General features: G+C 33.0%; 1 protein-coding gene across 1 annotated transcript; it reads right to left on the bottom strand.

Annotated features, from left to right (window-relative positions):
* Positions 1-3,623: 3,623 nt before the first annotated feature.
* LOC132551562 (phosphatidate cytidylyltransferase, photoreceptor-specific-like) lies at positions 3,624-24,541 on the bottom strand. The gene is made up of 11 exons (XM_060215715.1): positions 24,488-24,541; positions 17,100-17,257; positions 15,782-15,878; positions 11,149-11,325; positions 9,563-9,682; positions 9,301-9,383; positions 7,534-7,690; positions 6,944-7,096; positions 6,352-6,486; positions 6,000-6,103; positions 3,624-4,889 (listed from the first exon to the last, which is right to left on the bottom strand). Exons 1-11 carry the CDS (start codon positions 24,539-24,541, stop codon positions 4,751-4,753), a joined length of 1,377 nt encoding a protein of 458 aa, XP_060071698.1. The 3' UTR covers positions 3,624-4,750.
* Positions 24,542-27,283: the final 2,742 nt, after the last annotated feature.

Below are 27,283 nucleotides of genomic sequence, written 5' to 3'. Positions count from 1 at the left end.
GTATAAGTTTGTAAAAAAGGAGGACTACACATCCACTTTCTAGGGCTTATAAGTTTTAGACATACATAATAATCCCTGTGAAAACTCCAAAATTTTGGCAATTATGAGTGTAAGTAATACTTGGTAGCATTTTCGTGTCCGACATTTCCTGCTGAGACACTACCAACAAGGTGTACTGGTGACAAGGATATAAGCTATAGCATGTATTGAACAGAAAACAAATTTACATGTACACATGCCAATCCAATGCCCTAACACAGATTTATTAAATGATTTACATTTAACATAAACAAATGTACAAGATATTCTACCATCACACTGCGTCATTTTAATATTACATGTGCTGTAAATCTCTCCTGTCAACATCACAACACTTAACAACAATTTCAACAGAGATAATAAAATTCACATCTAAAATACTAACATAACATATATTTGATTAAATTAATCTTTTTCACATAAAAATGTAGGACTAGGCAATATCTCATTTTTCTATTGATCTGTTTGGTCTAACTCAAGCTTTAATGGCTTCGTGTTTTGTGAATACAATATGATTTGGATGACCATGCTGGAAACATGACCTCCAAACACCTGGGCTTGATATTGTACAGATGTAAGCCTATTACTGTCAATTATAGAGACACAGTAAAGAATCACCTAGAGCTGTACGTTGTCTCATGACACATAATTAGAATGTTATACCTGCTAATAACGTATTAAAACAAACAGGAAAACTTTACATTATTGTTTTAAAGCGAATCATGTGATAGAACCTTGAAGAGGTACACTTACACTAGGAAAGGTCTTTCCACAGTCTATCCTCTCCGATATTGATTAATCATGATGGAAATTATGAACAAATGTAATTACTACTTACTGCAAATTCACTTAGAAGCCAGAGTTAAAACCAGGGTATTTCTAAAGAGATACATGGTGAGTGCCGTATCAGACATATTTCCTAGTTACTATCACCCATCAACCATCAATGGAAATCGTGAATCTAAGCATTTTTATTTAGTAATTCAAAACAATCATAAGCTCAATTGTGATTCTTTTTCAAATATCCTTACAAACTTTCAGAATTTGATCATGATTAGATTTTATCAGTTGATGATCAACGAGATACATTTGATTACAAACACTACTGGACATAAAAATGGCACATCAACAAAATTGGTGTTAGATATAAGTAGTGATAAGTTATATAGTGTTTAAAATGGACAAGAACAAGGTCTCAGAGTATATATCTATATATTTAAATACTGTCCTTCCAAAGTTTAAACCATATACAATACAGTTAAGAAAATCCCTGTGATGTCCAAAGATTTCTTAAACCATTCACATACATAAGTATAACACCCTTTTACACATCATCCCTATATCAACACCTGTCACTGCCATCCATTCATCAACAGACATGAACACATCATCCATGTGTCAACACACTTGTACACATCATCCATGTGTCAACACACTTGTACACATCATCCATGTGTCAACACACTTGTAAACATCATCCATGTGTCAACACACTTGTACACATCATCCATGTGTCAACATACTTGTACACATCATCCATGTGTCAACACACTTGTACACATCATCCATGTGTCAACACACTTGGGCACATCATCCATGTGTCAACACACTAATACACATCATCCATTCATCAACACACTTGTACACATCATACATGAGTCACAAATTTCCACACATCATCCATTCACCAACACACTTGAACACACCATCCATTCATCAACTCACTTGTACACATCATCCATACATCAACTCACTTGTACACTTCATCCATATGTCAACACACTTGTACATACCATCCTCAACTCAACACTTTTGTACACTTTAATACTGCAACTCATCTTAAACATGCACCAATTAAACATAATGAAAAAAAGTTATTGCCATTTCAAACCTACCATGTGTTTTACATACAAATGTATCTGCATTTATTATCAAAGAAAATAGCTAGAATTTATAATAAAGGAAGTCATGATTAACTCTGCAGGTTTTGAATGTTGGTAAAAAGAAAGTGATTGACAACATACTAGATTGGGACCTACACAATATACTTTGTACTGATAAACTATTTCCTGTTTCGTTCAGATTATAAATGTACTATACCCAGGTAAATACTTACCTATGGTCACAATATAAAGGACCTAGTTAGGAAATACTACATACAAAAAGATAAAACTCCATTATCACATTAAATTCATAACAAAAATTTAACAGTCAATACAATAGGAATTTGCTTTCTCTCTTAAAAGAAACAATAAATTTCAAATCATTTGTTTCCCAAATGAAAAGTAAATAAATTCCATTCTAACTTTTAAATAATAAAACCATCCTAATATAACAAAATAATTACCATCTCAATTAATGCCCCAAGTCTCATCTGAACCAGTACATATATATTGTCTTAAATCAATTAGCTCATTAGAATTTTCTTTATGACATCATCCACATAGAGTATGACAAAATCATCAACTGGAAAGTTTATATATCCATAAACATTAATTTATGTAGTTGGGTATACAAATAAATAGTATGTAAATATGTGTATATGACCATGCATATAAATATACATATACATCCAAATATGTATATACAGACTTGTACATTTCAAATATGATGCTTCAAGAAATACTTACTGCAAAGTACTTTAAATCTGTGAGAAAATGTTTCTGGTTTTACATCGGTATTACCTCGTCTCCTCAGGTAATCAACCAAGGAGTTGGTACCTTATACATATGTTTTATTGTTACAAATCACCAAGGAAACCAATTTACATACTGCAGGTGCTATTGAAATTTAAGTCATGTCTTGAAGCACCATACTTAAGCCAACAATACACATAAGTGCTTTGATTACCTTGAGGGCAGATATTACACTTGTAACACAGAGAAACAGCACCAGACTGAGTGCACCAATGATTAATGATAATCATACATAAAGTTAACCAATAACAAGACATCCCAGTATCCTCCCAAACACAACAACACATTGCATTAAGACCACCATAGTTAAGTCAAAAACACAGTTGTTATTCACTTAGATCTCCACAGTCTAATCTGTAGTATTCGCTTATATCGCCACCTTAACTACTACAGTCAAATTTGTCAGAAACACAGATGGGATTCACTTGAATTACCACAGTCAAGTCTGCCAGAAACACAACTGGGATTCCTTCAAATCTACACTGTCTAATCTGTAGTATTCAATTATATCGCCACAGTCAAATCTGTCAGAAACACAGATGGAATTCACCTTAATTACTACAGTCAAGTCTGCCAGAATCACTGCCATCTACTTACTAAATAGATAAAAATCTTATTTCACGTCTGCCAGAATCACTGCCATCTACTTACTAAATAGATAAAAATCTTATTTCACGTCTGCCAGAATCACTGCCATCTACTTACTAAATAGATAAAAATCTTATTTCACGTCTGCCAGAATCACTGCCATCTACTTACTAAATAGATAAAAATCTTATTTCAAGTCTGCCAGAATCACTGCCATCTACTTACTAAATAGATAAAAATCTTATTTCACGTCTGCCAGAATCACTGCCATCTACTTACTAAATAGATAAAAATCTTATTTCACGTCTGCCAGAATCACTGCCATCTACTTACTAAATAGATAAAAATCTTATTTCAAGTCTGCCAGAATCACTGCCATCTACTTACTAAATAGATAAAAATCTTATTTCAAGTCTGCTGTATCACAAGTGTATAATGAAACAAACAAGTTATTTCAACTAATGATTCATCACTGTTTTTGTTTTTACGTCTGTTCAGGGCATCAAACCCCAGACATCTAGGTGAAAGGCAAATGTGTTGCCAATATGCAACCCAACAATCCTTAAATAGCAAGCATTTACATCCAATATTGCTGCCACGGAACTAACATAATCTGTGGCTTAGTCTGTAACAAATTACACTTAGCTTTTGTCAAAGTTTAAATGTAACCATTCTATAATATCATTATAGTTATCATTCCTAGGTAAATCAGATGTATTGGTCACCAGCCCATTATAATAACTACACCTGAAGGTGTGAAATACAGAGGTTAGTAATAAAACAAATATATTAATGTGTATAATATGTCTTCATTTGTAAAACATGTCCATAATGTAATTATCATATACAAGCATATCACACACCTGACTTTCAAACTTCATACAGTATTAAAACCTCATAAAACAGGAACCAAAAGGAATAGCTTATTGTCTTGGAATATATACTAGGTAGTATCAAATCATGTGTGACTAAACCAAGTCATGAGTGACTAAAACAAGTCATGAGTGACTAAACCAAGTCATGAGTGACTAAAACAAGTCATGAGTGACTAAAAGAAAATCGAAATATCATTACATGGAAAGTGTCCAGGAAATTAAGATTCAGATCAAAGAGGTGTCACTTTTCGTCAAAACAAAGTAAAAGATAAATCCAGTTAGAGGAAGATAAAATTGGCTTAGCATACCTGTCTTCAATGTTTTAACCTTGGCCTTGGACAGAGAAAAAGAGACATACAAACACACATGTATTCTTTTTGTTTCTCTCAGCTCTCATACAACAGAAATAAAAATTGAAATTACCATGGAAACACATTCTACTTTATAAAATATTCCAAACAAACTTTGCATTTCTAATCAAATGTCCATTAAAATGTGTAATAAATTAAAAGAAAAATTCAAATAAAATTCCTAATAGTTGTAACTGGCCTGCTAAGATGGCATGGTTACATTTGTCAGTGTCAACAGGCCACGAGCAAGGAGTTTGTCTCGCAGCATGTGGAAAACTTGTACTTGTTCTTCTGAGCTGAGCAAGAGAACATTCTGTATGATCTTCTGGGGATTAGGTGCTCTGAAAAACAAAGACATTCGAAAATTACAGACATAGAAGTACATGACTGATCATCACTTTAAAAAAAAGTCCTTACCAACACATTTGTGGTCACTAAACAGGACACAATATACAGTAAACTGTTTTATTACCCAACAATAAGTCCATGTCCAGTATCAGATAATAAGCACTGCTCAGCAGAATTACCAGTAAGTGCTTAATCAATGTCCTGTAATAAGCCAATCCCCTACTTTTAGCCAGAGGTAAAATGTTGGCCTTGGGCTTATTACTGGATAAATACGGTACAATTTTTCTGTCCAGATCAATTATTTAAAACAAATCTAGGATGAAAAATCAAGTCTCTCATAAACACTGAAAGTGTCATATTATATAATAAACAGATTATGTAACTTATCATCCTTGGTATTGATGAATGATAATGACCTGCTTTTCATTTCAACCATATGTTGTTCTTCAATTTCATTTCTATGTCACCCTGGTAAATACTAGCCTCAATATACCACTGGACTAGAGAGAACTTCTCTTTAGTTTATTCAGTTCACCGTCAGACTAGAAACCAGAAGTCCCGGGTTCAAATCCTCGTTGAGACATTGAAATAGATAATGGCCTCTGTTACATTGACACCCACGTAGGTACTTGTGAATAATACTTAGCAATGTCCAACAGACATCTTTTAACCCCTGAAAACTCTAGGATGAGTTACTTCCTAGAGGGTGAGTATATACCCCTGTTAAAATACTAGCTGCAAAATACGGATTGGGTAGAGAAAACTTCTCTTTAGATCGATCTGTTTTGTAAGCAAGAGGTCCCAGGTTCGAATTCTAATGGAGGCATTGAAATAAATAATGACATCTGTTACATCTATACCGATATTGATCTAAATAAAACCCCCGCTACAACTCTATTCAGATTTCAATTTCATTTCTATACCCGATATTTGCCTGTATTAGACAGACAACTACAGCTCTATTCAGCCTGACATCAACAAATTTGATAAACTGTTTTATTATTATATCTACCAGAAAATCATGCTATTTTAATTCACTTCACTTCAAACATTCAAATAGGATTGTAAGGCTACCCTAGGTAATAAGGAGACAGTTGACTTACCTGATAAAGCTTGTGTAATAGACATGTACAAATGTAGCCATAAGGAACTGACAATCAAATCTATCCATGATTCCGCCATGTCCGGGAATCGTGTCTCCAAAATCCTGTAACAGAACATCAATATACTTGCAAACCAAATGAAATTACAGTCCCCAGACAGTAGGTCAATAACTTCAGGAAGGTTAATCACTTTTCAGGTGTCTAATAATGCTTTGTATCAATTTTAAAAATGATTTAGAAAATGAGAATTATGACAAAGAATTTGGTTCATGCACAGTGACATCTACAGTTTCAACTAAGTTAACATCTTAACTTACTAAAGATGAGTAAAGATGAAAGTAAAAATACTAACCTTGATTTTAAATGCTCTCTTAAATCCACTTGCAAAGAATCCACCAAATGGACCAATGACAGATGCAAACAGAGACATTGAGATTGAATGGAGTAGGAAAGGGTAGATCTTTATCGTGGTCTGGGGGAAGCCAAACTGTAAGGAAAACAACATGCTGACAATCAGATGCCATAACACTGTGATATGATCAACTGTTCACAATATCTTACAATAATCAATATCAATATCTATACACACCTATCCAGATAATCCAATTTTAGAGTTGGCAATATTTAGTAACAATAACCTGAAGAATCATTCTGAAAATATGGCAGAACATTTTGTATGTTTTACTCTTTTTTACTCCATAATATAACTTATAATTTGGTCAACCAAGGACATGATATTTCATGACAAGTGCCTTGGTAGAATCTCTGATTTAAGTAGTACTGTTCATTCATTACTAACCGTATTATACAAATGAAATATGTGACAATATGAAAATCACATCCATATATATATATATCTAAGGAGAAAAGTCCTGTCAGTAACTTCAATTTTACTACATTTCTCAAGTATCATATTAAAGAAGAAAGTTCGTTCAGGTACATACAATGGACAAGAATGTCTGTATAGTGGCAGGAATACCATACTCTGACAAGACAAACACTGGGTGACGTTCACATTCCATGGACATTGTGTCTTTGACTTCGTCATAAGAAATTGGACACACCATGGAGTCATACTGAACCAGGAAATATGACAGCTGAAATGAGAGTACAAATATCAAGTTAATAACATGCTCCATAATACTATTATAACCTGACATAACATTTTCGCTCAACGGCAACTGTTTCTAATCATTCTAACAAAGCCTCTATAATCATTACAAATATTTTTTTATGGTACTTATTTATTTTTTAGAATGGAATCATCAGTCATTGTAGAAGTATGATGTATTATGTCATACAGATTCAAAATATATCAATTTAACACTATGATCCCAATATACAAATGGACATAAATCTTTCACTAAAATACACACTTTCTTTAAACCTATTGTTTAGTATTCAAACTCATGATCATACATAATGGTCTCTACATAAGTGTGTCAGTTATATGTATACATGATTTATTATCTTTAAATTGAAAGTATATGTATTATGATGAGGTGAGATCTGTTGTAAAATAAAGTCTACTTACTGCAATGCCAAAGAAAACTGTAGACACAGCCCCTCCTATAAAGCCTTCCCATGTCTTCTTAGGTGAAAGTTTGATCAGTGGTGTTTTACCAAAGAAAAATCCAAACATGTAAGCCATGATATCGTTACAGATGATCATGGATACTGGAACGAGGAGCCTAAAAACAGCAAAACAGTACTAGTTATATACTGTATAACAATTATATTGGTGTCACAATCACAAACCATTATCATTATAGTCTGTATAATACTAAAAGTAGGTCTAGACCTCACAACGAAAGTTTCCTTATAGTCTGTATTACCATAATATTGGTCTCACAACAACAAAACATTGGTCTGTATAACACAAAAGTAGGATTCACAACAACAAAACATTGGTCTGTATAACACAAAAGTAGGATTCACAACAACAAAACATTGGTCTGTATAACACAAAAGTAGGATTCACAACAACAAAACATTGGTCTGTATAACACAAAAGTAGGATTCACAACAACAAAACATTGGTCTGTATAACACAAAAGTAGGATTCACAACAACAAAACATTGGTCTGTATAACACAAAAGTAGGATTCACAACAACAAAACATTGGTCTGTATAACACAAAAGTAGGATTCACAACAACAAAACATTGGTCTGTATAACACAAAAGTAGGATTCACAACAATAAAACATTGGTCTGTATAACACAAAAGTAGGATTCACAACAATAAAACATTGGTCTGTATAACACAAAAGTAGGATTCACAACAATAAAACATTGGTCTGTATAACACAAAAGTAGGATTCACAACAACAATAACACAAAAGTAGGATTCACAACAACAAAACATTGGTCTGTATAACACAAAAGTAGGATTCACAACAATAAAACATTGGTCTGTATAACACAAAAGTAGGATTCACAACAATAAAACATTGGTCTGTATAACACAAAAGTAGGATTCACAACAACAAAACATTGGTCTGTATAACACAAAAGTAGGATTCACAACAACAAAACATTGGTCTGTATAACACAAAAGTAGGATTCACAACAACAAAACATTGGTCTGTATAACACAAAAGTAGGATTCACAAAAACAAAACATTGGTCTGTATAACACAAAAGTAGGATTCACAACAACAAAACATTGGTCTGTATAACACAAAAGTAGGATTCACAACAATAAAACACTGGTCTGTATAACACAAAAGTAGGATTCACAACAACAAAACATTGGTCTGTATAACACAAAAGTAGGATTCACAACAACAAAACATTGGTCTGTATAACACAAAAGTAGGATTCACAACAATAAAACATTGGTCTGTATAACACAAAAGTAGGATTCACAACAATAAAACATTGGTCTGTATAACACAAAAGTAGGATTCACAACAATAAAACATTGGTCTGTATAACACAAAAGTAGGATTCACAACAACAAAACATTGGTCTGTATAACACAAAAGTAGGATTCACAACAACAAAACATTGGTCTGTATAACACAAAAGTAGGATTCACAACAACAAAACATTGGTCTGTATAACACAAAAGTAGGATTCACAACAACAAAACATTGGTCTGTATAACACAAAAGTAGGATTCACAACAACAAAATATTAGTCTATAATACAAACAACAAAATAGAAGCACATTTACAATACCTGAAAGTTTCTTAGTGGAGCAACCTGTCTATTTCCAGACCACTTAGCCACTACTACTATACAATGTACTTACAATACTAAATACCGTAAACATTTAATGCTGATGTCAAACATACCATACAAGTCCTTCAAAGATGTTCTGCATGATGAGGTGAGACTGTGTGACGACTATGAGTAGAGTCACATGTGTCCATCCAAACTACAAAAATACAAGCATGTTTCTGGTGTAAAACAGAACAGTTTACATTTGATCCAGTAAAATAAAAGCATTAAGCAGGAACAGGACAGCCTTTAAATCAATTCTCAGAATTAGTGAAATCTGGCATCAAGATAGTTTATTGTTTTGTTTATTAAATGGTTTTAAAATTCATCACTCACCAGTGTAAATTGCTTCAGGTAATGTTTTTTGACTAGACTGCAGACAAATGCCACAAAGCCTGCTATGTAAAGGGAGAAAGATATGAACCTGTGAAAGGTCACAAAGGGACGCATGAATTCCTGGAAAAGAAACCAAAAACATAATCAGATTTGACTGGCTTTAATGATATTTACACATATTTTCTCCAGATTGGTTTCTTTACGCTCACACACTGTCATACAAGTATCTACAGACTCAATGACTATATATAATACTTACCATAAATGCATTTTTCAATTTCATTGCTATCAATTGCTGACATGTGATTTTTGGGAATACCACTATTCATAACAAACACTATATCTTAAATCATGTACCCTTCAAAACTCAAATTTGCATCCAGTTCTCTAATACATCAAGACACTTATCAATTCCTCTGATCAAAGCAGGATAAGGTATTCCTACAGCAACATATTTGTTTACAAGAGATGCCAGAGGGATCTTGGTGCCCACCCTTGTTTGGTGTTTATTTGTTCTTTCAAAGTTAGATTTTCCCTTCTTTTCTCTTCTCTCCTGTTTTTTGCTCTTTATACAAAATTTGAACATTTCTCCAAAGAAATACAGATAGTAATCTTTTAACTTCCAAATTCAAGATGGTGGCTTGTCAGCCTTATTCCATCTCTGATCAGTCCCAAAATCAAACAAGTACAACAAAGGACAAAGAGAAATCTACAAATTAAACTTGAAAATGATCCATCCAGTGCTACTCAAGAAATAACAATAACAAACTTTCAATGTTGAATTCCAAGATGGCCAGATGTCAGCCATCTTGTTTCCCTAATCAGTATTTGATATTTGAGAAAGATCCATCAAGTACTTTTCAAATAATTGTCATAACAAACTTTCTTTGTCATAATCCAGGATGGTTGCCAGTCAGCCATTTTCTTCTGGTGATCAGTCCCTAAATCAATCACATACAACTAGGGACCAAGGGGAACCTACATACCAATTCTGACAGAAATCCATTAAATCAAATAATTAACAAAATAATAAAAACAAACTTTCAGTGTTAAATTTAAGGTTGCCACCTGTCCGCCATATTGTTTTTCTAATAAACAATAAATCAAATGGGTACAGCTAGAGACCATGGGGAACCTACATATGATATATGAGAAGAATAGATCCAGTGCTTCTCAAGAAATAACAATAACAAACTTTCATTGTTTGTAAAAACCAAAGATGGCGGCCTGTCGACCATTTTGCTATTCTGACAAGCCCTTAATCAAACGGGCACAAGAAGGGACGAAGGGGAACCTACATATGAAATTTGGGCAAGATCCATCCAGTACTTCCCAAGAAATAGTGATAATAAAAGACTGTTAACGTAAGGATGATGGACCAAAGACATAGGGCAATTTGAATAGATGCTTCAAATTTAGATAGCTTCATATAGTTCTATAAAGAATCTCCAAATCTGGAAAGCTATGTGCTGTTCTATGATAAAGCTTCAAATTTAGGTAGCTACATAAGGTTCTATGGAGAAGCTACAATCTTAAGAGCTACGTACAGCTATACAGCATAGCTTCAAAGCAAGTTAGCTACATACCGTTCTATGAAGGAGCACTCCGAAGTAGTCAATGAGACTTTCTCCATAGAAGAAATAGTTTGACACTAGCAAGAAGTACCAGCTGAGAGAACGGAACCATGGCAGGTCGAACGATTTATAAACCACATAGCCTATTGTGATGATTTCATGGAAGCACTTTATCTGGATCGCAAAAATCTGAAAAAGGAAAAAAATCAATAATGGCATTTACTGCTAGAATTAAATTCAAATGTAACCATTGTTAGAATAATGCCATACATGGATACCCCCTATAAAATGCTAAATACGAATGACACATGACAGAGGGATTTTTAGTATTTATAAAATAATGCACTGTAAGAACAAAATCATAGACTGGTTTGAATCAAATTTTGGAAGAAATTTTTTTTAATATAAATTTGCCAATAACAACCATCTATCTATATGTATACTGCTAAGCTCAGATTCATGTATTTTAAAAATCAGCAATCAAAAGGTGTGATGTCATACAAGTGACACATCCATATACAAAGTTTATGAAATCTTCCTAACTGAACTTCAAAACCATTTATTTTACAAAATTTAGTTAATGCTTATTTTTTCTTCATCAAGATTGATAATAATTAAATCACAATAATTTTACCAATAATTTGTCACAATAGTAAAACAACATGACAATGGATGCCAAGGATATTGTATCTATTCTTAATATAAATTTTATTATCATTTTATCCTATATGAAACTGTGAAGATGGGAACTATCTATCACAGGAAAGATCAACACTTAGATGAAAATTTAGCAGATGTGAATGTGTTTAAGAAATTGCCTAGAATGATAGTAATTGACAAAATACAAACAATGAGACATTAGAGATTTCATGTTGTGTTCTTGGATGCTTATCACTGGTAGAACTATTTTTCTGTGAATCAATAATTTGTTTAAAAGATATACAGAAGAAATCATAGTAGTCAAAACTGTGCAAAAATATAGAAGTTTTTATTTGACAATCTGAAAATCCAATCACAAGATATACATACACCTTAACCGAAAAAAAAACAACAATTAGCCAAATACATTGCAATAAAAAATATAAATGACAGAGCATAAAGTTTGTGAGAGGACTTTATGTGATTCCATTTATTAACTTCATGGTCATTCCTTCAAAAGATATTACATAGCTGTATACAACAAAAAAACAGAAACATTGACCTATTATTCTGGAACAAAAATTCTGCATGTTTAATTTGTTGACTTATTGATATCCTGAATTGAATAACCACATTATCAGTGGTATCATGTACACAGTACAGAGTGTGAAATATCGGCAGACAGAAGAATGTATAGATAACACAATATAAACACCTACACCACTGCTAATACCCTTTACTATCAACACACATAGTAATGAGTGGTGATGGCCCATGAGTGGCTTTGACCTTGCAACAGACATCAGTAATTGGCTGGGAGCGATCAGGTCACAGTGACAGCAAATATACCTTTATCTCTACTTTGTTGATACATATGCCCAATGCACGCCAGACTAATATACAGTTAAAAATTACCCAAAACAAGCTTGGAATCTACAATACTTTAATGTAGATGACAGTCAGACCATTCATCAACAATGGTTGTTTTGTCAAAAGAAGAAAATTTTTGAGCAATGAAATAATATTTGAAATACAGATTGTAATTGTCATAATCAAAGTAATATCTCCCCTATGAGAAAGATTCCAATTTTTGTAATGAAGCAATAGCTCATAGTATGCCATTTCAACCAAACAGATGCCAGAGCCAGGTTGTTATGCAACAAACCCCATTCACTAGACTTTGTACACTTAAATACAGAAATTTATCAAATTCAGATAATTCTTTTTAATTTAAGAAATCAGAAACCTCAGCTTGGTTGAAGACCTACATCATATTTGAAGGATAATCTCTGAGAAAAGATGTAAGAAAGTTTAATTCTATTGTCGGGAGCAAATCACATGACTGTTGACCTGAAGAGCATTTCCCATGTGACCCCTCAACACAAGCAACATGTGTATTACATATAGCACCTGAATTGTCCATAAGAGCAGAAATTACTGAAATGAAACTTAAGTATGACTGTAATTTAATTTTAGTAACAGATCACATGACATTTCACAAATGGACTAGAACAGTAATCCTATGCAAACAATCCCCACAAACAACCTGACAGTATGTACCTAATATATGGGCCTGAAAGACCAAGTACGAATATAACATTATTGCACAGAAACCAAAAAGTGACTGTTATTCCACTTTTACTAACATTTACACATGACCTTTGACCTGCAAACATAAAATGCAATCTCAAGAGTTCGCCAACATTAGCAAAATACAAACTAAATGTGGGCATATAGACAAATAAGAATAGAACCTACCTCATGCTGGGAGACATTACTGAAGTTTTTAAGTAATTTGTAATTTTTAGATGTTTCCCTTTCCATATAAAACTACATGAGCATGGAATTATTTAGAAAATATAACCCTTCAGTGATTTTTTTTCACATTACAGACCTTGTTCTAGAATATATACATATTAATAACCACACTTGTACATGCTATAACATGAATGAGTTATAACATACTGACTTAGTATAGTAACATGAAACATGACCCAAGACTGTTTAGTCTACATCATGTTCTTGTATACATCACCCAACATTCAAGTGTGTCTTAGGCTCAGACAACTCTTGGTAATTACTTTAATACTCACCAGACTCAACAACCACATTATTCAACTCCAAAATGTTGCAGGAATCTTTCTAACCTCTGTTATTTAAAGCAAATGCTAATTATGAATTAAGTACTTTATTAGAGCTAAGAAAGAGGCCCTGATGGATCTGGTTTGATTGCTGTAGGTCACTCTCAAATGAGATATATAGACTTAATACCATTCACATATATTCATTCTATTTTAAGATCTCCTTACTTAATACCTTGAAAATTTTAATCACATGCCCTTCAATAATTGCTTGACTAAGTAGTAAATGCATTTGGATGCTAATCTTGATAGCCCTGGAATTTACCACACATTTGAACATATATTTGAAAAGGAAATTAGATGGTTCTTCGTCCCAGTTCAGGTCAATCTTATTCAGGATTGTTATTCAAGATGTGTCAGGAATGGAAGCCAAACACTGCACATTGCAGGTGTTATCAGGGATGGGAAATTGACGGACTCTTCGCCGAATGAATAAGTTTGGCAAAGGGATGAACAGATAACAGAAGTGGATTGGAAAACACAATAAGTCTAACAAAGGGATGGACTGATAACTGGCTTGGAATGGGAAGGACAATAAGTCTGGCAGAGGGATAGACTGATAACTGGCTTAGAATGGGAAGGACAATAAGTCTGGCAGAGGGATGAACTGATAACTGGCTTGGAATGGGAAGGACAATAAGTCTAGCAGAGGGATGAACTGATAACTGGCTTGGATTGGGAAACACAATAAGTCTGGCAGAGGGATAGACTGATAACTGGCTTAGAATGGGAAGGACAATAAATTTGACAAAGTGTTGGACTGATAACTAGCTTGGAATGGAAAGGACAATAAATCTGACAAAGGGTTGGACTGATAACTAGCTTGGAATGGGAAGGACAATAAGTCTGGCAAAGGGATGAACAAATGAAAGGTTATGGAAGAAATGGGAAAATTAGCAAAAGTTACAACAAAAGAAAGTCTGATAAATAGATGGGATATATAAGTCAGAAGGATGACAAATTGACAGATAAAAGTCTATAATGGATGGACAGATATAAATGTGAAACAACATCTGAAAGAAATATCATGAGCACTATCTGCAGTGATACAAAGTTGAACAAAAAATATCATATAAATTTGATACATGTAATGATAACCTCACCTGAGCATGTAAGAGAAACATGCAATATGCCACACTGATGTCTACAGCACAAGTCACACATAAGGTACGAGGAAGTACAAATTGTTCATCCATCTTTAGAGTTCTATATTCTGTATTAAGTTTCAATAGTAAATAATAGAACTATACATAATATCTATCCTCTCTACTTCTTTAGTATATCCACTTATAGGACAAAAGTGTATCATCTGTACTATCTTACTGACAGGTAAATCCCAGTCTGTTTCCACCTGTATTCACTATCATTAGTGTATCATACAGTCTACAGGCACAGAAGGTGTAAATAACCAGGTAGTACCTGACACACCTGAGGGTATACAAGCAGTCATGTACTCAATCATATACCCTACCCTCTATTAATGAGGTCCCCACCCATTTACCAAATACATGTATACCCAAGGGACATTCACACAGATAAGAAATACAGTCAGGTACCCTAGGGACACATGAACCAGGAACTAGATTCTGATAGTATGTCTAAAAATCTATACTTTATGACCTAAAGAAGACTTAAGTCAGTTTAAACAAGGCTAAGGCATGATTCATTTTCATGGCTTTTCAAAAAAAGAATGGTATGTCTTTTTAATATAATGACAACTTAATTATGAATCTAAAGAAAAAATAAAGGTTTAGAGATGTTTCATACTCTTAAAATATCTTGGTGAAATCTGAAGGTTTACAGTAATTTGTAAAAGGTGAAATAAAACTTTCAGGAATCACTTGCAATTAGAAATCATTACTTACCACAACAACCAGAGCCAGAGGACCAAGGTATATCATGAATCCAAATCCAAATATCATCACCCAGGAGAAGATTCCACGCACTACCCAGTTCCTCCATCTGTAATAACAAAACAGTTTATTTCACAGGTATTTCTGATAAAGACTGTCTCTAATTTACCACTAGTACCTGTCCTAATAAGGCATTCCCATGCAATTGATAAATATCACTTAATTCATCAGTAGAAAACTTATGGTTTAAGGAGTCCTCCTGGTTTTTGTAGACCTATTTTAACAAGTAAAAAAATCAGTGCTGATTTGGGATATATTCAATGATTATGGACATCTATCCGAGTAAAAATTTTATTTTGATATGATCGATGTGTGAAATACCTGACACATAAAGCTATCATAAACAAAAGTCTCATCAACTAGGGCCTAGAAATGATCTCTTTGACAAGTATTACCTAGGTATAGTGGTAATCTGAAATTCTAGCTTTTGAAACATTTTCCAATGAAGATTCCTTGCTGTGACATTCAGGATATATATATCTATTAAGATGTAGCTTCAACAAGCAAACCAATTATTTGATCTTTGATTCTTTGCTTTGATCTTTACCTTTCATGCTTGGTAAGAATCTGTGTAATATACATATATGTATATCTGATGTACTTTCTTCTACCTTATAATCCATCACACATTCATGAAGTTTTACTACAAGATTTTCTTCAGCTCTAAAAATATCATTTGGTTAAGTTTAAGGGAGGGGTTGATATTTTCCTTTGAACCTGACTTACTGCATCAGTTACTGGTTAAAAACACAATGTTTCAGGATTCTTAAGAATTTTACACTCACTACTTTTCTGCTCAGAGAATCAAGTTTGTACAATAAACCAAGTACAGAATTTTCAAGTACACAGCTCTTTGTGTTGGAGGTCAGTTATGACACATAATTGTTGAATTTGAAAAATTTCTGTTGATTTTCACAGAGTCAAAATTTTATACCAAATTTTATAGGTTTTTATACCAAACATAACATAATACGACACCAATGGCTGAAATATTACATTCAGGCACAGATTGGTGACCTTACCAGATAAATATATTTTACTCATTTATCCAACAAATAAATGAAAACAAATGAGCACATTAAGCATGAAGAACATTGTTATTTAGCAATATGAAGTTAGAAAATAAACCAGAAGACAAATTCAAAACCAGTCAGATTAATAAATTCAGAGCAGATATGGTTTACAACATTTCTTCTATGTTGTCTTTATTAAAATAGATAATAAATTTATGGCAACTAAATATTTACTGTATTCTGAATAAAACAAATACCTTGGAGAAAGATCTTTGAGGGCTGAATCAAGGGCACCCGTTGTCTTGTCAGAGGCCTGTGGAAGGGAAGAGGTATCTGCCACTTCCCCTACATTCAGCATGTCTTCATCTTCATCCTCACTCCCAGGGGTCCTGGGCACATCCTCTTTGCCCTGAGGCTATACAAACAATTTATAAATAATAATTAGCAAGGATATTTTAATTTTTCTTATCATTATACATATGGTATCAATTATGTTGCCAATACTGATAAACAGACAAGTGTATTTAACCAGTCTGGATTATTTCCTAACCTCAATAATGCTTTCGTATTGCATCATCGGCACATTTTTATGCTACAGATCCTACCACACACGAACATTTTTCTCACTAGATGCATTACAGAAGAAATTAATAAATAACAGATAAGACTGATATGTTACTAATACTTTAATTTTTATCATTGATGATTTGTACTTTTTGAATGCAGCTCAGATTCATGCTAACATCCCTGACATAGTGTATCTGTGACAGGTATACATTGGGACTTACAGACATGTTCTGTATGGCTATCTCATCCCTGACATAGTGTATCTGTGACAGGTATACATTGGGACTTACAGACATGTTCTGTATGGCTATCTCATCCCTGACATAGTGTATCTGTGACAGGTATACATTGGGACTTACAGACATGTTCTGTATGGATATCTTATACATACCAGATCTTTGGATGTTTTCTTAACAATTTAATAACTTTATTAAAAGGAACAATGATATACACCTGAGTAGGCAAAGCTGAAACTCCCAATTAATTTAGGGTTTTTTACTAGATGTTTTTCCAATACCAAATAGATCTAGACTTGTTTATTCAGCAACATTTCTTAAATAATAAACTTAGGGACAAATATACATGATGTGATGAGGAATATTAAACCAGAGATGTGTTTTAGACATCTCTGATAAATGATAATTGTTTCTTGTCATTGATTTTATTCCCCATTAAAACAAAGTATAAACTAGGATAACACTGCTCTCAAGTGTGATACACAAGTGTACTGTCAGCAATCGAAGAAAATTTACCTCTCCATTACTTCAACCAATTTTACAAATATCAACATGAAACCTAGTCCAGGTACATTAATATGTTATGATCATATCAACAATCCATGTAAGAATTAAATATAGATGCATATACATATATGTATTTTTTGATGTTGTTAACTTCTTAAGAGTATTTTAGGCAACAGTATATGAAGACATTTCACCATAACCTACGCTACTGTATTTGTATAAAACAAACACACATGTGCCAAGCTATTGACACCATTGGAGTAAAATCATCATAACCAGGGTATTTTGTTCCGTCATGAAACTGAAACTTTATATATCAATGTATTATAATCACATTAAGGACATATCTTTTGATGTCATTAATGTTAATTAGTATTTCTAGATATATCTAGATATAGTTTGATGATGATACTCTCAAGTGTGATATCTAATGTATAATTACACCACAACAATCAAGGAAAACTGAACTCTCCACAACTCAGTCAATGTTAGAGATCAACATGAAACTTAGTAAAAAGATGTATTTGATGTTGCTAACTATATTAATCATTGTTTTTTTAATATTTTCTGGAAATTCTTTACAGCGATTACTGTCACTGGTTGTCAATAATGACAAATTTTGGATATACCAGTAGATCACTAAGAATAGATGACAGTGATCCCATAGTCCTGTGCTTTGTGCCATATTGTCCTGTCTTGGATAATTAACTTCAAACCAGGATCAAGAGCAATGCTAGTTCGTGATTGATGTGAATCTCAATCTAAATAGTATCAGGAACACCTAGTCTGCCACTTTTGGCAAGTTTTTCACTTTAATAATTGCTTGTTTAATCATGATCGTATGCATACCTAACACCGTTTAGAAAGGATCACTGTATTATTTTAAGCATAAAACTGTGTCACTAGGTGATGTGCATGATTTAGAACTCGTTGGAAAATATGCATCAATCAGAAAGCTATGATTGGTAGTGACCTCCATTTCTAGGGGCTGTAACAACAGACTGAAACAGTAACTAAATTAGATTTAGCCTAAAAATCACAAGAAAACTGTGGCACTATGATATTATCTGCTGTTGGTAGTCATTCCCACAATTTTTCTATCAATTATTTCAGCAACATCTAACTCTCTTTCATTAGATATTTTTATTCTGACAGATATTACAATGTATGTATATTTCCAACAATAATGTTGTAGATATAATTTCACTGGGATGATATATACATAGAGTACAAGCCTGATTAATACTGGTAGATAGTTTACACCAGAAGTATTGACCTACACTACCTAGCAGAGGATGAAGCTGAGCAATCCTACTCAGCAACATAAGCAGTATAATTGGATCATGCAAGAAGAGCTTAGGAATGTGTGACCAGTCACTACCTGATTATATTGGCATTTTCCTGTATATAAGTAGTGTGGTCAATCAATATCTATGTATGCCTGCATAGGTGGTAATTAAAACCTTGCTTCAGCAAGATGACCTCGAGGTGACCAATAAACTCTTTGATATTTGAAGTGAAAAAGTCTCTATCAATAGCAAACTCCTGATGACCAATATGATATACATGCTATTTTATTTCTATTTCAAAATTCATACTTTAATACCCAGTATTTTGTGTCCATCAGATTCAACTTACCAGTCATATAACACTAAAATGTTATATTTTCATCAGATAGGATGCTAGCAATTCAAACTGGTTATCATAGTCCAACACATGATAGTAAGATTTGTATGTAAGAGAAATCATCATTTATTTCAATAGCTCTGCCAGGGATAAACCTGAAACATCTGGTTTAATAGTCTTAAGCTCAATCAATGAAGTTCTCTAAACATGTGATATGTTAGGGGTAACAATTACCAGGGTTACACATATCAATAATAGCACATACTCCTGTAACATAAACAGATGGAAGCATTTGATTTTGGAACTACAAAAGCAGGAAGACACTGAATAGGATAAAGATAGCACTCCAAAGAACTCACTCTCTGTTATTTGAGTCTAAAAACAGTTGAAGAACTTCTTTAAATATAATTACAAACAAACTTTTATGCTCTTTTTCTGTTTACTTTTAAAACTACAATCAATTTTAGTGAGTCCACTTGAATGCTTTTAATTTGAAGCTTATCTCTAAGGTTAAAGGTTATATTCCTAGAATAAAGGGTTTGGAATTGCAAAAGGTTATAATTACTGGTAGTTTCACATGAAACTGGATATAATTTCAATAAATTGTTGTCATTCAGGCATGCCTTTTATTGTATGACATTAACAAAGGTACATTTATTTTTGTACTAATACATGTATCACAATACATGCAGATATATACTTAAAACTGTATATGTTGTAAACTGTTGCAATTATAGGACATTTGCCAGTTCAGGAATCCTTGAATGTCAGTTCTCAAGGATAAAATTACAAGGCTCAACTTAGGCTAAACGCTGCTGAACATGATATGATACATTTTCCATCTGGGAGTGAAAATGATCACATATCACATACAACTATCCTTTCATGTTTCAAACATAGAACTGAAGCACACATACACTGATCATAGCTACATTCTATTCTTTAATATACAAATGTATTTTGGAATAATTGTACTTTCATATTTGATTAATTAATTTGTTTGAAACTGTTTGAACTGTAGACATGAAAATTGTCAAAGGAATGTTAAGTGGAACATCACGTCCAAAACTTTATAATGAAACTGTATGGAACCTCTCTATAAGGCATCAATACAAAAACTTATTTCAATGTATAAAACTTTGAAATGTGACTCTAGAACATTTTTATGATGTTTTTAAACCCAATATCAAAAATAATATTCAATTTCATAATCTCTGATACACAAATTTTCCTACTAGTTTCCCCCAGTTATAATTAAAATTTAAAATTCTTTTGATCAATCAATAAACTCATCTAAATCACTCCATATTTTCAAATACAAGTTAAATAATGTAAGAACATTCAAACTACATAGAGATGCTTTTAATTCATTCAAAATCTGTAGTTTCAGAAAATTCAATATCCTTTACCAGTTAAGAAACAACACTAGTAACATGAATCAAGAAATAAATTTGCTGATCATTTATCCCTATATCACATAGCCTTTATTTGTGGTCATCATTATCAAAATTTGGAATAGTTTACTTCTTCTATATTGTCCTTATTCCAGTTTTTTTAAATTTATACTTGAACTTGTTTTATAAGCATTAGCCACCTGATTGTTGATATTAATCCTTACTTTTCTCCTAAGACAAATGAAGCCCAATGTAAATAGAGTTATTGCTGCCTCTAACAGACTAACAAGACCAGTGCTCAAATGAGAACAGTGCTTGAATAGTTGTTATATTTTCATTTCTCATTCAAACAAACAATCAATTTGTCCATGATAATTATGGAGTGTACGGACACTTTTCTTCCCCTAATAAGATCTCTAGCTAATGTGGTATTCTGAATCCAGCAGATGACTGCTCAGCCAATCCTGTTGTGTGTGACAACAGTCAAAATGAACAGAAGTTCCTGAAAAGTTTTCACATAGCAACTCCTTTAGAGTTTGAATCTAGGTTCCTCCAACTTCTGTCAATATCTGCCAATAACTGCAGGTGAATCTAATATAGCTGAAAATGTTCATGACATGGCTCTTTTAAGTTCACACAACAATAATTGAAACTGTTTACAAGTATTCAGATTAAAACAGCAAAAACATATTTTGTGCTAGAACACTAGTCAGGTGAACCTAGATTACATTTGATTATAATGAATAATTGCCATGTTTGTAATTCAAATTAAAAAATTTGCTATTATTGCGATAGTATTAAACACTTGCTATATTTGTGAAACGAAATTCATTTTTGCTGATGCAATGCTGGTTACTCATCTATAGGGAATAGAGTGTAACGCGAGTTAGTCATACAAATATATATGTCAGAAGAATCATCGACAATTACAATATCTTCGGAACTTCCGTGGTTGTTTCGAAAGTCATAGAGAATGCTTACAATAGCCTGTTGCATTCTGGGATCAATAGGTCAAATCTAGAACAACTGCCATTCTTATTTACGATAAGAATAGCTTTGTGTAACTTACCAGAAAAAATATGAGACTATAGCAATTTTGTCAGCATGCAAGGACCTTCACTAATATTTAACCGTACAGACACTGATGGCGATATTGTAAAGTAAACTGTACGTTACATCAGGCCCTATATCTTTGCGTAGACAATCTTTGAAGGCTCCCAAGCCAAACAAGTTTGATAATTGCTATTTCGAGTTTTTCAAACACATCAATAAAATAAAGGACTGTCTGTGTTTAATTCATTTGCAAACTTATATTAAATCTTTAGCTGACGATCTTAATAAATTGCTTCCATTGTCTGTTATATCAACAAACTTTGGTCAACATACCATTTACCACATCTAAAGAAAGGGTGCGGCTTATATCCTGGCATGTCTTTCATGTGGATAAAATTGAAAAAATTGCTAAAAACCAGCAGATGGCTTATACTCAGGTGTCGTTTACAGCCTGCAAAATATGTTACCTGTTGTGTACATGGGAGAAGATAGACTGTGTCTGTTATCTCATCATTTGTCTTCCTATATAATTATATAAATTGGAATGAAAAATCATGCCTATAATGTGTACACATCGAACGTATCTATCTGGTTATATACCCATATCTAGTAATAAGCCCATTCATAGCAATTTCAGTTTAGACTGTGAACATATAATTTACCCTTTCATCATTTAAGCCTTAGAATTAACTGCCTTCCTGTTCAATGTTTTGTGTTAGTCCCCTGTACTTATGCAGGAACGATATGGTATAACATTTCAGGATAAAATATTACATGGGCAAACAAATTGTTATTTCAGAAAGAATATGTATTGTAACTGTATGTCAAGCAGTAACATACATATTAGACAATAGACACACATATTAAGAAGGAAACAACTAGGGGAAATCAAATTGTTTCCCATAACTATTCCATTTCCTCATGAGCAGTAACATACATATTAGACAATAGACACACATATTTAGAAGGAAACAACTACGGGAAATCAAATTGTTTCCCATAACTATTCCATTTCCTCATAACACCTCTCTTGTTCAAAATTAACTATATCATATGTTTAGCATATTATTCAATTGTAAATTGATATATGTATAAACAATATTACCAAATTATATAGCGATCATGCATTATTTATATTGTAAAATAAACAAGGTTCATTTTTTCTTTTTTAATTTTACTTAATAGCTAAAATGACCTGAACAATTCATCAAACTTGCTTTTGTTATAATTTAAAAGATCAAATACTTTCAAGAACTTTAAAGCAACAGTGATTACAAATTACATATGCTAATCATCTATCTTTGCATTAATCTGTTTTAACAAGTACATTTTTCACTTCCTGTTTATTTCATATCTGTTGTACACAAATAAATCATAATCCATCTTTAGCATGACACCAGTTGTCACTTTCTAAGGACATGCCAAACTTGTTTTCTGCCTTAGGCTTAACTGTTTGTTAACCAGGAACTAGCAAACAAGAGTGGAAAAAAAATATAATACCAGGTATGCAACATGCCATTATATTGTATTTACAATTATGAATTAATAATTGTAATGACTTCACATAAAAGATAAATATTAACTATTTTAAGGACTAATGGTATATAGATAATCAAATATTATGTCTACATGTACTGTGCAAAAGCTTTGAAAACAATGTTTGAAAGTATCAAATGTTAACAGGAAACCAAAAAAGATGCATTTTGACATTGGGAAATATTTAATGGAAACGTTAGGGAGAAATCCATCTCCAGTGAAAAGAAGAGTTTATATTTCAAATGTAATTTATTATTATAAATTCATACAATTTATTACTGTTAATAAAAAGTGAAAGAAACCTTGCTAAGATAAAATAAGTTATCCTTTGGTCCATGCAACAAGTTTTTAATAAGCATGCTAATATATGCATGTTGCAGGGCATTGGTCACCAGCCAAAACACAACAGGTCGTGACTCTGGTTAGCATAATATTGTTCTATTTATAGACATGAACCACCCCGGATACGTGTAAAATAAACCGCTATCTAAAACAACACTATTGATAGTATAGTACAACATATAGATAACACTTACATTACAAAGCAAATAGAGAGAAATGCTACGCGAAATTTAGAACCGTGCATGTAACCACTTGCGTCGATCCAAAACAAACATCTGCAATGTGCCGATGTGATGTTCTAGTCCAACCACCATGTCACTGTAAACAATACCTTATATTTTGAATAACAAAACTTCAAATGTCTAAATTCTCTTTAGAACTCACCTCAGCAGCCTCGCTCCCCTGTCCTCGATTCGTTCGTTGTCGTACGTCAGACATTTACGGTGTATTCTGGCTTGATACTAGATTAGCGAACTTGGTCGATATGATTTTAATATCCTCTGCTACAAATCTCGCTCTGTACGAGAGCTAAACGAGAGTCAAATAAAATATAACTTTAGAAACAAACAAATTCCGGATATTTTGTCCCTTATCGTCATCAATAGTAAATTGAAATAAATATCCAAATATATCCAAAGAAAAACGTTCTAATACAGAAGCGTTCAAATACAGTTAGGAGACGGGGAAAATATTGCGAGTGTAATACAACATCGAGACTTTTCGGCCCTTCCGGATACGATCTCGTGAACGGGAAGTGACTAAAACTTAAAAACTTTGCCAGCTAGAATACTGACGTTCCGTCAATGAGACGATACCCGACGAATCGCGGAGACCGAAACCCTGTCAGCCAACCAACCCAATAAACCAACCAATATAAGCCTTAGATTAAAGCTGCGTTGAATGAATAGGACACGGGAATTTAGTCCCTTTACGTAAACGACATCGATATTTAGACGGTCAAGACATTTTTTTTATCCAATCAACGGTTCGGAAGTGTTCCGTTTTGTGCTGCGGTAAAGATTCCTGTCATTAGCTGTTCATAGAGAAATAGAGAATACATGGTCAGGGTCTTAGAATAGAAGATGTATTTTGGCGAGGGTGAAGAAAGACTGTCTAAGTAGCGAGCCTCCGTGACGCGCCACTTCTGTCTTTCTGTCCCGAGCGGAGATACAGCATAAATTTTGCGACTCTGACCAGGTTTTCTATTTATCATGCAACACTGATGTAAAATCAGACTATTGAAACTTATACAGTTTTGTAGTTAAATGTGTGTTTATCTGACCTTGAGAAATAATCTATTTTTGGCCGATGACGAACACCAAAGTAATTGCTGCGCACGGAAATATAGTCAAAAACTTCATCTGATATGACAGCGATTTTATGATTTTTTCGTAGACCAACTTGCTCATTACAACATGTAAAATCGCGTATTGCAACAACTGTTCATATTTTTTAATGTATTATTGAGTAAATTCATTGAGTAATTCTGTCGAATTACCCGCACGCTAAGTGAAGAAAGACATTTCTGTCCCCAGCCAAAATACGGATTATATTTTATGACGCTGTTCATGTATCCTATTTATCATGAAACATTGATTAAAAATCAGGCAATCAAAACTTCAGTAGTTTTGTTGATCAATTTTTGTTTACCTGTCGTTGATGTTACGCTGAGTTTGCCAAAAGAATTGCTCCGCGTAGAAATGTAGTTCCAAACTTCATCGGATATGATAGCGATTTTATGAATTTTTGTAAATTAATTTATTCATTACAACATATAAAACTTAGGATTTCAACAGTTTTTTTTATGTTATTAAACGTAATTTTAAAGTAAATTCAGAAAATAATTCTGCCGAATTACCGCTGTTCTTTCAAAGCACTGCCTGACTCATACTAATATATTTTACCTAATATACTTCGTGGGTTAAGATTCCATAATACAATGAAAAGATCTATCGTCTTGAAACCAGTTTCGGACCGTTATGTATTTTGGACTGGCCATTTTGTCGTCTGAGCTGTATTACATGAACTGTGACCGCACAATAGATTGATGTTGGTAACATGTCCCGCATCCGAACGAAAAATGCAGTGATTAAAACAATGCACCATAAAATATTAGATTTATTCTATTGGCAAATTTGTGTAATTTTCGTTAAAACACAATCTCACCTGTCAAACAACCTCCCAGACATGATGAAATAACCCATCAATCCATCCTCGAATGCTAGTGGTTTGTTGTCGTGTGTCAATTGAATTAAAATCGACCATTAATAATAGGCCATGTCTTTTAAACTAATGAAGTCAAAAAATGTACATCTTATATTGGAAAAATTATTATTTAAAAATTATAACTTTTTATGACTCGTGTGTGATTGGAATTAACTAGCGAGTTGTAGATTTACAGATGAAAAAATAACCATATCTAAATAGGTCGTTTGATAAAAAGGAAGTTAACCAAGAAACATGGCTTATTTACGAAAAAAGGACCAAACAGTAAAAAAAACTTGAATCTAACCCCTTAAAAATAGCGCACATATAAAAGTAAATAGATATCCACCATTTTCGCACCATGATTATATTTTCATTTATCAAATGCTGCTCCCGTTCAATTGTGAGTTTATGTAATATAAGTGTGCTACTTGGGAACTTTAAACTAGCTCAGAAATTTCTGTGATTTAAGGATGTCAGTCATCAGAAATGGAAGTGCATTCACGTTTCTGATACACATGTTGGCCATTTAAAGTGAGCGAATTTGAGGTTGTGTCAGTGGATATTTTTCGAGGCATTCTGATGTTTTCATTATTGACTTTTTAAAATCAATCTATAGTATGAACACATTTCATATAATTTATGTATGATAAATGGAGAATGTATTTAGGTGTTTACTATTTAACCTAACTTTATACAAATTTTGGTTTAATTTAGACATCCTTCTTGAGTTAAAATGTGAAATGTTGACAGCGCCGCAGACACCGACGGAAAAGTAACATCCTAATCTCTTTCCCGGGAATTTTTGTCGCAGGCAAAATAAAATCTGTCAATTTTGTCGACAACTTTTACCATTTTTGTCATTTCTTTTCACGTGTTTTGTTGTTGAGCTTTCATCCCAGAATGCTTTCGGTCAAACTTGTCACGATTTTAGTCCCTTCACTTATCAACAAAATGTCTAACATATTTGACCCC

The sequence above is a fragment of the Ylistrum balloti genome, unplaced genomic scaffold (assembly GCF_031769215.1).
Source record: "Ylistrum balloti isolate Yb309-2 unplaced genomic scaffold, AGI_CSIRO_Ybal_v1 Utg370206, whole genome shotgun sequence".
Taxonomy (NCBI): domain Eukaryota; kingdom Metazoa; phylum Mollusca; class Bivalvia; order Pectinida; family Pectinidae; genus Ylistrum; species Ylistrum balloti.
Note: the sequence above shows the minus strand (reverse complement) of the source record. Positions and strands in the feature narration are given on the sequence as shown.